General features: G+C 40.2%; 1 protein-coding gene across 6 annotated transcripts in view; it reads right to left on the minus strand.

The window, feature by feature from the left end:
• PPP1R13B (protein phosphatase 1 regulatory subunit 13B) overlaps nucleotides 1-12582 on the minus strand; it is an 89884-nt gene that overhangs the window by 36224 nt on the left and 41078 nt on the right. For all 6 annotated transcript variants that reach the window (XM_044774384.2, XM_044774385.2, XM_070514403.1 and 3 more), the window contains exons 3-4: nucleotides 11388-11507; nucleotides 5740-5816 (exon numbers count right to left, since the gene is read on the minus strand). In XM_044774384.2, coding sequence (XP_044630319.1) covers nucleotides 5740-5816; nucleotides 11388-11507 — 197 coding nt within the window. The remainder of the gene's footprint in view (nucleotides 1-5739; nucleotides 5817-11387; nucleotides 11508-12582) is intronic.

The raw sequence follows: 12582 nt of genomic DNA on the forward strand, positions 1-12582 counted from the left end.
TTAGCTCAGGGCTAATCTTCCTTAAAAAAACAGGCCAAACATCAACAATTTCATATGGTTCAATCTAACAGGAAAGGATTAATTCCCCCTCTTGAAAAACATAAAAGCTAAAGATAACTTGATTCTAGCGTAGAATAATAAACAAATAAAATAAAGAGGAGAATGAGAACTCTAGCAAACTCTTTATTTTTGGAAGATTATGAGAAATGACAAAATAGACTAATGTCACCTGCCCAGCAACACTGAAAGGCTTTCTGGAGGAAGGCAGGATAGCTAAGGAGGCCTGCCTATCACTGTATTATTCCAGAGGAAGTTTAAAAAGCCTAATTCCAGTTTTGACTTTCTTGGGACAATTTCATATAAGTAGAAACGAATTATAAGAGAGAATGAACTAATTTTAAAATCTCAGGTCTGACCATTTTTTCTTGAGAAATGATTTTCAAGGAATTTCTTTTCTTGGATAGTAACATTGTTCTCACATAAAGCGTTTAAGATTTTTTTAAAGAGACATCACTCTGTTAGCTAATAACAACCTCCCTTGTTTATGCTATCATCTCAAGGAGGGACAGTTTTTCTAAATTGTAGTTTACATAAATAACCGGATGCCTTTTAAGTTTACATCTTCATAACCTTAAAATTTTTATTTTCAAATGTTTTCTTTGAAAGTAAATCTTCTGAGATTCAAGCAGCTGTAACTCTGCTGTAAAGTACAGCAAGCAATGACCTCACAAGGCCCCGTCTCCAGTCTTATCCTCACCCCCACCCCCTGATATATAATTGTCGCACGCTAGCACCAGAGGGAACTTTCTAAAACATAGCTGATCCTGTCTTTCTCTGGCTTAAAATCCTACATGATTAAGTAAAGGCTCTTAGCACAGCGAAGATTTGGCCCCTCCCTGGCCAATCCTCTGGCTGTCTTCCCTCTTCAGCATCACCCCCACCTTCCTGTCCCCAAGCTGTAGGTTCTGCTGTTAGCAACATGTTTATAACTCTCTGCCGCCAATGAGTTTCCTGTTTTCCTCTGTATCTCTGCAGAAGCCTCTGACCTCCTCCTCCTTGGGAAATCTTTCCTGATATCCACCTCAGTAAGCTAATCCAATCACAGCCAATTATTTTGGTGCCTCACTCTCAGTTTACTACACTTTTCACACTGTATGGTGATTTGCTTGTTTACACACCTATCTCCAACAACACCTTTTCTTTCTCTGTGGAATTTGAGATAGACTTCAAGTAGCCGTCACCAAACTTCTTGCTTTCATAGTGTCTTTGGTCTGTCTAAAAATAAATTGAATAGAATTGCTTTAAAAAGAATAAAGAGAGGGGCTGGTCCAGTGGCGCAGTGGTTAAGTTTGCACATTCTGCTTCCACGGCCCAGGGTTCCCCGATTCAGATCCCGGGTGCAGACATGGCACCGCTTGTCAGGCCATGCTGTGGCAGGCGTCCCACATATAAAGTAGAGGAAGATGGGCACAGATGTTAGCTCAGGGCCAGTCTGCCTCAGCAAAAAGAGGAGGATTGGCAGCAGACGTTAGCTCAGGGCTAATCTTCCTCAAAAAAAGAAAAAAAGGAAGAAAGAGAGAATTTTTAAGCCTGGGTGGTAGTCACCTGAGTGGTTTTTGTTAGTAGTTCTATAAACCATACGTCTGACACATTCTTCTGTGTATATATTTCACAATAAAAACTAAGAAACAGAGAAGAATTAAACCAAACAGCTAGTATTCTATCTTGTAATTAATCATCACAAGACATTTGTTTAAAACTATAACAAGTTTTTTAAAGTGTAACTGGATTATCAAGTATAATGTCACTTCAAAATGACAAACATCCCTAAAACAAAGTTCTGACAAAATAATTAGGATAAAATCTATTTATGCTCACACAATATCCTAGAACATTAAATCATTTCTCTTTTTTCTTACCTCTCCAAAGTTATAAATTTCCAGGTTTGGAAAGTATTTTTACTTGCCTATTAGCAAACAAAAAAATAGGAGATAATGATATCAAGATACATTATAAACACGCAGGCTTATTTTTATCATATAAAATAGTCAGTAAAATCAAGCCTCTCTGACACTTCATTATACTCTGGAGTGGGAATATTTCATATTCCAACAATCACTAGGTCTCACAAATTAATTAAGAGTCAATTAGTCATCTAAAATGTATACCAGATCCCTAAACCCTGCAATACTACTACAATATGCTATTTTATCCTATAAATGTGAATTACTCTTATGATTAAAATTCACCCATATCAGTTCAGTTCAGTTCAACACATATTCATACCCAAGGCGAGTGGCTAGAAATGATTAGGGTGGGAAAGATCAGCAGGATAACCAGGCTATCAAAGAACACAAGTAACAGTGAGAGAAAATCAACTACGTGCCACATGAGAGCCACAAGCCGAACACTGTGAGAAGCGTCTGTCTCCAACAGTATGGCCCACAAGACACACTGAACTACAGTCCTGACTGCAACATCTAAAAGGCAAGATACAACATAAAAACCTATTCTTAAGAGCATCACTGAGGTGACACAATGGTAAGCAGTCTACCGGCGCCAAAAACAGAGAGACAGCAGCAGCTCTGGGCAATGAGGAAATACCAAGGCTGGTTTGTGCCTTGATGGCCTGTACCCACCTGGGATATAGGCAAATACAACAAGAATCAATCAATTTGCCTTTACAGCATAAAGTCAAACCAGATCTTCAAAATTCTGTTGGACAAGTAATTTACGAATGCTTATGAGAGTATCTGCATGTAACCTGCAGGTTCCCAAACCTGGTAGGGCAACACAGTCATATGGGGAGTTTTCCAGGCCCACTCCAGACTTACCGAAACAAAAGCTCTGCCAGTGGGGGTCTGGGCCTTTCTTAGACAACCTTACTTGCTGACCTGCCGTTTTCGGAGAGCAGAACTTCCCCAGTCTCTTGCCTCAGCAGCTGCGACTGGGCATGAATCACATCCACTCAGCACACTGCCCTTCTCTTCCAATACACACCCCCTCCTCCCTCACTTGCTGCTTGATCTGTTCCTGGGTGCTGTAGCCCATGAGGCAGAAGGTTCAACATATCATTATTCCACACCCAGGGAGTACAAAAAACATTTTTGGAGAAAGATGTTTAACATCCTGTTAACTTTAAAAATGCATGTAAAAGTGCTTTGTAGACAATAAAACGCTTTACAAAAAGTAATGCATTATTAGGCTTAAAAGGCAAGTACTATGCCATAAAATATAATAACATCTTTGATGTAATGCTTCCAGCAAAGAGTTATACCTCTAGACCAGCTCTCTACCTCCTACTTTTTTTTTTTTTCCTGAGGAAGATTAGCCCTGAGCTAACATCTGCTGCCAATCCTCCTCTTTTTTGCCAGGGAAGATTGGCCCTGAGCTAACATCCATGCCCATCTTCCTCTACTTTATATGTGGGATGCCTGTCACAGCATGGCTTGCCAAGCGGTGCGTAGGTCTGCACCCAGGATCCGAACCAGGGAACCCTAGGCTGCAGAAGCAGAACGTGCGAACTTAACTGCTGCACCACGGGGCCGGCCCCTCTACCTCTTACTTACAAGTTTACATAAAGGTTATTACAAACAGATTTTAAATTTTGGTTTCAGGTTTCAGTTTTGTTGATCTTGAATGTAAACATTATCTGCATGTTACCAAGAAACAACTTCATCAGGGGAAAGATCACAGAGTCATCATATCAAAACATCAAAACTCACTTTATTACACCATTGAAATCCTTTCCTTCCGAGTCCCTTCCCTGTATCATATATACACACACCTCACCTTAATACACAGCCTACTCAATACATTTATTTCACCTTCCTCAAAATTCAGGTCAGGGGAAATCTTAGAACTCAAAAGGATCTTCAAAATTCTGTTGCACAAGTAAGTTCTGAATGTTTATGACAATATATGCATGTAACCTGGAGGTTCCCAAACCTGGCAGGGCAACACAGTCATATAGGGGTTTTTCAGCCCACATCAGACTTAACGAATCCAAAGTTAACGAATCCAGACTTAACGAATCTGCCAGGGGTCTGGCCCTTTATTTCTCTCCCTCTCTCTCTCTTTTTTTGAGGAAGACTCACCCTGAGCTAACATCAGTTGCCAGTCTTCCTCTTTTGCGTATGTGAGCCGCCCTCAGAGCACAGCCACATAGACGAGTGGTGTAGGTCCATGCCCAGGAACCAAGGTTACCCGGGTCACCAAAGCAGAGTAAGGCGAACTTAACCACTAGGCCACTGGAGCCGGCCCAGGGCCCTTAGTTCTTAAGACTTTCTGAAGCAGATATGCCTGGCAGAATCCTACAGAGGCTCTAGATTTGGAGTGAACAAGTATGTCAGAAGGCAGGAGTAAAACGAGGATTTGTGGAATCATCTTTTGAAATTGGAAGGTAAGGAAGGAGAATCCATGATCTTGACATTAGGACTAATTCTCCCTGCGTGGCACAAAGATTATAACATTGGAGCCAAAGAGAAGAAAACATAATCTAGTATACCACTTGGCTCTGTAGTGGGTAATATCTGCAAAATCTAAAATAATAAACATTATTAAATGGTTTTCAACTTTATAACCAATCTATAGACCAAATACAAAAGGCTTAATTAGATAACAGTACACAAATATCATCCACCTTGACAACAGAGAAGTACAGCTGAAAATGCTGGAAGGTAGGAGGGAAGAGAGATGGAAAAGGCAGGGGCACTAACACCCCCATTTTACAAAGAGGGAGGTCCAGAGACAGGGTTTAAAGTCAACAGAACAAAGAAAGAGAGATTTAAGTGTATCATTTAAAGTCACATGGTAACCAACGAAAGAATGAAAACAGCAATTGAACAATAGTAACTGGAAGTAGAAGGCAAAGTAACTTGCTCAAATTTAGCTAGTCAGAAAGTTCTGAAGCCAGTGTCTGAATACGGGCTCTCCACACTCCAGACCTTGTGTTCTTTACTGGAATCTGGCTGTGCCAAACACTGTGCTAGGAAATAACTTGCCCAAGCTTACATACCTAGTTAGTAGCAGAGCCAGGAAAAGAAAGCAAATCTCTAGCCTTAAAATTATTTGGAAAAGTTATTACTAAAATTTCCAGAAAAAACCCTGTTGAAAATGTCATTCTTCATTCTTCTCTCATTTACTCATTCTCATTCTGATTCATTCATTTCTGCTTATTCTTTTAACACGCACCAACATTTCTTAAAAAGAACCCCTCATTTAGACACACTTCCTCACCTATAATCAGTGCTAGGCCTGTTCTCCAACTCTACATCTACGATAAAGGAAGTTCTCTCTCCTGGAGGCAGCCGTGAAGACTGCAATCCACCAGCTATTTCATTTTTCAAAATCTGACCCAAAGTTCAGGACAACACTGAAGATACAAAGCAAGTCAGCTTGCTCATCTCTTAGTCTAGAGAATGAGACTATCTGCTTCCAGGAGACAGACCAGTGCCCCGTGCACACAGGTGCGCAGCTGCTGCTCCAGGACACGCCACAGGCAGCAACCTGTGAAGGGCACTGCTCTGCTTGAGACTGTCCTGTACACGGCCCAGGGTGCAGACAGGTAAAACCACTCAGTACTCGCCCCTTCACAACTTCAGAAAAAGTTTTGAAATACTCAACAGAAATGACAATTTCTACCCAAAAAGTAATTCTTTAAAAATAAATTATAACCTAAACTCATTAGCGTCTACAAAAAGCAATTTAAAATTTTCAATTGAAATCACTATTACTTACCCCATTTTCAGTGCGTTTTTCTCCAGGTATGTTTATTACATTTCTCTGAGTTCTTTGCTCTTGGGTCTGACGGCCACCTAAAGAGATGAGAGGACCAAACTTTCTAAAAGACATACTAGAAAAACAATATTCTCCCATTTCTTCACTCATGCAAATATTTATTGACACAAATTCAAAATACCAAGCTGAAAATCTCAAGACTTAGTACAGTTGAAAAAATGTTTTACAATTTATACATAAAATTGTTTAAACAAAATTTTTTCTTCTAAAACATTCTGTTTCAGAGCCTTGAAACTGACTTGTATCAAAAGGTTTCTAGGGGCCGGCCCCATGGCCGAGGGGTTAAGTTCACGAGCTACGCTTCGGCGGCCCAGCGTTTCATCAGTTCGGATCCTGGGTGCGGACATGGCACTGCTCATCAAGCCATGCTGAGGCATCATCCCATATGCCACAGCTAGAAGGACCCACAACTAAAAATACACAACTATGTACCAGGGGGCTTTGGGAGAAAAAGGAAAAATAAAATCTTAAAAAAAAAAAAAAAGGTTTCTAATACTTAAAAATGGTCAAGACGGTAAATTTTATATGTATTTTATCACAATTAATTTATATTAAAATTTTTTAAAGCCTTTTTATATTTTAGAAGAGACTAAAATAGAACTTAATATGCAGTAATTAAAAAAACTGATGTACAACAGTGATCTTCACTAATAGGGTTAAAACTGAGATGGGACATCGTCTCATTTTTTAAAGATTTTATTTTTTCCTTTTTCTCCCCAAAGCCCCCCAGTACACAGTTGTATATTCTTCGTTGTGGGTCCTTCTAGTTGTGGCATGTGGGACGCTGCCTCAGCGTGGTTTGATGAGCAGTGCCATGTCCACGCCCAGGATTCGAACCAACGAAACACTGGGCCGCCTGCAGCGGAGCGCGCAAACTTTAACCACTCGGCCACGGGGCCAGCCCCTGGGCAGTCTTATGAATTCTCCTTTGTTCCTTAAAAATTAAAATGTTTTTTAAAAAAGGCTTCAAATTTAAACTGGAACAATTCTCTATATGTCCTGCAGTATTTTTTTAAACAAAATAAAATGTGATGCGCAATTTTTAAACAGGTGAATCTGAAGTCATACAAATTAACATCTCTTATGTGTTGAATGCCTGCTCCTACTTCACTTATCTCCTCCAGCTTTTACTTGATGCTATTTTGAGAACTGTCACATCCCAGAACCTGCTTTATTACCTAGAATACATGACTTCAAAGGGCCATAAACCTAATGTTTAAAAAATAAAAAAAAACAGAAAAATATTTTCTATTTTCTTCCTATTACTTTGAAAAATGTGAAGAAAAATTCTATTATGGAAGTATGGCTTCACCTTAAACTATGCATCCTCAAAGAGAGTGATATGGCCCCCAAGGAGACAAAGATTGGTTCTTGAGGGATAAAAGTATCTTATTCTTTTTATGTATAAAGCAAAGACTTATAGTACACAAACAGACACAAGTATATCTGAGAGGGGAAAGGAGGGGGACAAGCAAGAATACAATGCCCAAAAAAGGGTCCTTACAGGAGTGATAACGAAAAAGGAGTTTAAACGAATGTGAGTGACATGGCATGTGAGTGAATAGTCATGTACTATACAATAGCCATTTCATAAAATCTAGAGTAGTTTCCTATTAGCAGGAATTACACACACACACACACACACATCCCCTAGACTATGGCATCTATCAACTTACAGGGTAAGTTAAATTCGTAGTTACTCTTGGTATTTTTAAAGAATAAAGTACTCAGGTAAACAATACTCTATAATTGCTGCCTCTTCCAAACAACAAACTATCAAGAAATTAGAACACTAGAGAACACACAACATGAAAATTATACCAAGTGCCACCTAATCTCTGATGGTAAAGAAGAAACTTCACAATCTTGTATTTTGGAGTCAGAAAATAATGACTAATAAGAGCCAACATTTAGTGAGCACTTACTGTGCACCCAGCCCCTCTGAGCACCTCACCACTACACGTCGTTAACCCACACCACAACCCTATACACCGCTCAGAGGAGGAAACCGAGGCACGGAGATGTGGTGCCACTTGCTCAAGGTGCACACTAAGTAAGCAGCAGGGCCGGGGCTGAACATAGGCGGCCTTGCTCCAGACTCCATCATGCCAGCTCCCGGGTTCCAGTTCATGCTCTGCATGACCTTCCTCGAGTTACCTGTGCTCTAAGCTTCGTTTCCCCAAGTGTAAAAGGTGATTGAAGTAAATGTGCTCTACGCTCTCCTCTATAGCTTCCAAAAAGAGAAATCTCACTCTTTTAAGGTAAGGGATGTCTTTTACTTCTTTTTTTTTTTTTTGAGGAAGATTAGCCCTAAGCTAACATCTACCACCAATTCTCCTCTTTTTGCTGAAGAAGACTGGCCCCAGGACGCCTGCCACAGCGTGGCTTGACAAGCAGTGCACCTACGTCCCCACCTGGGATCCGAGCCAGCAAACCCTGGACCACTGACGCTGAGCACATGAACGTAACCGCTATGCCACCAGGCCAGTCCCTACTTCTTCTTGTTCTATTCTGTAGTTCTCCACATGATAAATACTCAAATGTAATCCCCTTTCAATAATATCAATTGGTGACAACTGCCTTGTCTCAGCTCTGTGGGAAGCACAGAGGAAACATGAGTTTTGGGCCCTCGACTCCAGCAGCTTAGAATACAAGCTGGAGGACAAGTTCTGTGAATGAAAACAGAACAAGAACACCATGCCCATGTGAGTCGTTCTATCCGCCACCTCATTCTTGAGCTCTGAGAGAGGGAGCACAGGCTGAACACAGGCAGAGGAAAAAGGGCAGAGGTCGAGCATTAGAGTTGGGGAAGACGGGATTCTCAGGACACAGAATGAACATGCAAGAAAGAGTGTGGCTGGGAGAGACAAAGAAGGAACAATGAGGTTGAAGAGATGGGTAGGGTCCTATTACAAATGCCATCAAAGCCAAACTGAGGACTTCGCTGAGAGTTCTGAAAAGTGATCAAAGTTGTGTGATAAATTTGGTTCTTCCAATCCTGACCAATCCTTGTACCAGCCCGGGTTGAGAAGGTGTATTCCCTGTCACCACACCCCTCCTTGGAGCTTCCTTCATCCTGAGCCCCTGCCTAGAAGGCAGCAGCTCTGCACTCTGCCCCTCTAACCCTACACCTTCTCCCAGGTCCACCTCAAGCCCCATCTCCTCCGCACTGACGACTGTCTCCTTAACACCACACAGCAAAACACCCCACTCTTCCCACTCGTCTCGTGTTCACTTGCAGTGTCAGCATGACCATTAGACTGAGCAGCACCGTGGTGTGACAGTAAAGGTCAACTGGAAGGTCAGCATTGTCACCTTTCTTATGACTCTGGACAGTTCTCTTAGGTATCCCTAATACTTCTCAATTTATAAAGTGAGAATAATATAAGATTCCCCCACCCCACAGCCTTGCAACATTAAGGGTCATGTACACATATCAATAAAAGTAAAATATAAAACTTTTTAAGTATACCTAGGAAAGGGTAAATATTTGGAGAGCTCAGGGAGAGTTAAAATAAATTCTTAGCACTAGAACAGCACTTCATCTGTCAGCTGGTCTAATCCTCCTTCTCAGGAGGATTCTGTCCAGGAGGCAGGGCTGTCGTCTAAGGTAAAGTGGATAAAGAGCTGGACCCGGAGCTTTGGTCTCTCGGCTCCAGATGACCAGTAGCCAGTGGAATAAAACCCAGAAGTAATGGGCCATTGTAAAAAATAGCATCATAACAGTATTAACGGCTATGGAGAGATGATTTTAAAGTAGACAGTAGCTCATCCTAGGGAGAAAATGTCCTTTAATATAAAATTCAAATAAAGAGGGATAACTTGCAATAAAAAAATCTTCTTTTTACAAAAGGATGTCCTTTCATTGTTTATTCTTTTAAATACCAGATGTAATCCACAATCACTGTTAAATAACAGGAGTCTCTTAATTGTACAGTTTATATGTTTTCAGAAAAAAAGATTCTCTTATTTTGTTTAAATTTTAATTCAAAATTCAAACTCAAAATATTCCCATGGTTCAAAATTCAAAAGGAACAAACAGATACATAATTAACAATTTTCCCTCCCTCTCCTGTCCCACAGCCTTCCCCCCAGGCTAGTTTCTTAGGTATCCTTCCAAAGACAGTTTGTACATGCACAAGCCAATAGAGACATAGTCTTTCGTCTCTGTCACACAGAAGGTAGCAGTGTGCATACTGCTTTGCACTGTGCTTATTCACTTACCATGTTCAGGAGATGGTGCAGGTCAGGGCACAGAGCTTTGTTATCTTTGGCTGCAGAGCAGTCCACTGTACGGATGTGCCATGATTTCCTTACCCCATGTCCCTGGTAGGCATTTAGACTACTCCTACCATCAAAGCTCTATGAGTAACACTACGTGTAAGTCATTTTGTATGTGCGCAGGCACAGCTTTAGAATAAGTTCTCAGAAGTGAGACTGCTGGGTGAAAGGTTTTGTGCTTTTGTAAGCTTAATAGATATTGCCAAATTGCCCTCTATAGAAGCTGCCAGCTGACACTCCCACAGTGGTGTGGAAGAATGCCTGTTTCTCAACACCCTTGCCAACACTGTGTTATTAAATGTTCTAATTTTTGCCAATGTGAGAGGTGAAATAAAGTATTTCAGTGTTTTCTCTGCATTTCTTTTATCAGAAGTAAGGCTGAATGCCTTTTCATATATCCTAGGGTCACGTATATTTCTTTTTCTGCGAACTCTGCATTTGTATATTTTGCCCATTTTTTATTATTTTTCCCTTATCAATTTTTAGGAACTCTTATAATAAATTAGCCCTTTGCAATATGAGCTATAAATGCAGTTTATAATTTGTCTTCTGACCTTGCTTAGGGTGGTTAGTGCCACGCAGTGTTTTTTGTTTCTTGTTTTTTCAATAACTCAGTTTATCAGTCTTGTCTTTTTTTTTTTTTGAGGAAGATTAGCCCTGACCTAACTGCTGGCAATCCTCTTTTTGCTGAGGAAGACTGGCCCTGAGCTAACATCCATGCCCATCTTCCTCTACTTTATATGTGGGACGCCTACCACAGCATGGCTTGCCAAGCAGTGCCATGTCCACACCTGGGATCCGAACCGGCGAACGCCAGGCCACCAAAGCGGAACATGGGAACTTATCCACTGTGCCACCAGGCTGGCCCCTATCAGTCTTTTCTTTTATGGCTTAGTGTTACACTGAGAAAGGTCTCATTCATCCTAAAAATTAAAAAAATTCATATTTCCCAGAATTTTTCTAATCCTTTCATGGTTTTATTTATTCTTAAAATCTAGATATTTGATCCATCTGGTATTTATCAAAAACAATTCCTTAAAACAGCAGGTCTCTCTACATGTTTGAGCACATTACCTGACTGACGTAGGGTCCTGAGAAGGAAGCAAGTGCTGGGTGCCTAAAAAGTGTGAAACAACTGTATATTGAAATAACAGAGGTCAAAGAAACGTGAGACCAGCTCTCCTTCTCACCACTGTGAGTTAAGGAAAAAAACCAAGTTAATAATTATTTTAATATTATTCCTATGTTTCTTAAGTTAGTTTTTACGGCAAAAATTAACAAATGAGGAAAAAAGAGCACTTATCTACCTTGTTCACTGCTCTCAGTTGGGGAATCCTCATGTCGAAGGAAAAATTTCACTTCTTCCCTTCGTGGCCCCCACTTCTGAAGATGTTCATACATCATATGATCAAAGGGTATAGGACGCTCTAGGAAAAAAAAAACAACACACATCTTACTTATCCCAGACACAAACAAAATGACTTTTACAAAAACTAAAAAAAAAAATAAAAATAAATTTAAATAAATGTTCACATATATAGTAGAATTCAAGGCTATTACAAGTACTGAATTTTAACTTTGATGAAATAAAAGCAGGAATATGAATCTGAAATAATCTAGGTAATATATAAATACAAGAAGTATAAATAAAAGCAATTTTACAACATCCATGCCCATCTTCCTCTACTTTATATGTGGGACGCCTACCACAGCATGGCTTGCCAAGCAGTGCCATGTCCACACCTGGGATTTACAACATTAAATAGGGAACATTGAAAAAATGCCCTTTACAGGGGGCCGGCCCTGTGGCCAAGTGGTTAAGTTCGCGCGCTCCGCTTCGGCAGCCCAGGGTTCGGATCCTGGGCATGGACATGGCACCGCTCATTAGGCCATGTTGAGGTGGCGTCCCACATGCCAAAACTAAAATATACAACTATGTACTGGGGGGATGTAGGGAGAAAAAAAAAAAGAAGATTGGCAACAGTTGTTAGCCCAGGTGCCAATCTTTAAAAAAGAAAAAGAAGAAAAAATGCCCTTTGCAATATTTATTTATCATTAACCAGTGTGCCTCTCACTCTTCATAGAGACACATTAACAAACTGGCTGAGTCTTATCATTCATCAAAATGTTACACATGGCAGTCACACACACAGAGGATGGGCAGGGCACTTCCCCCAGGCAATTCAGGTAACATTGTGAATGTCTGCCAGCACTTGCAGAGACCAAAAATTACTACTAATAAAAATTACATTCTATAAAATTAAACATATTAATGTACTTCAAATATTTTTTTAAAAAGCTAACAGAATATCTCTTTACCAGTTACTTGAAAAGAGCACTAAGACAGATGTTAAATTTAAAAGTTACCACTTTCGTATGTTTATAATACATTCCATTTTCCTTTGAATTGTCTCATGCATTATGCCCCTTGGGGAAAAAAGAAAACCTGGGTTGTTTGCCTGTTTCTTAGGTATTTGAAGGAGGTGTTTATATTTTGGATAC

The sequence above is a fragment of the Equus asinus genome, chromosome 7 (genome assembly GCF_041296235.1).
Source record: "Equus asinus isolate D_3611 breed Donkey chromosome 7, EquAss-T2T_v2, whole genome shotgun sequence".
Taxonomy (NCBI): Eukaryota; Metazoa; Chordata; class Mammalia; order Perissodactyla; family Equidae; genus Equus; species Equus asinus.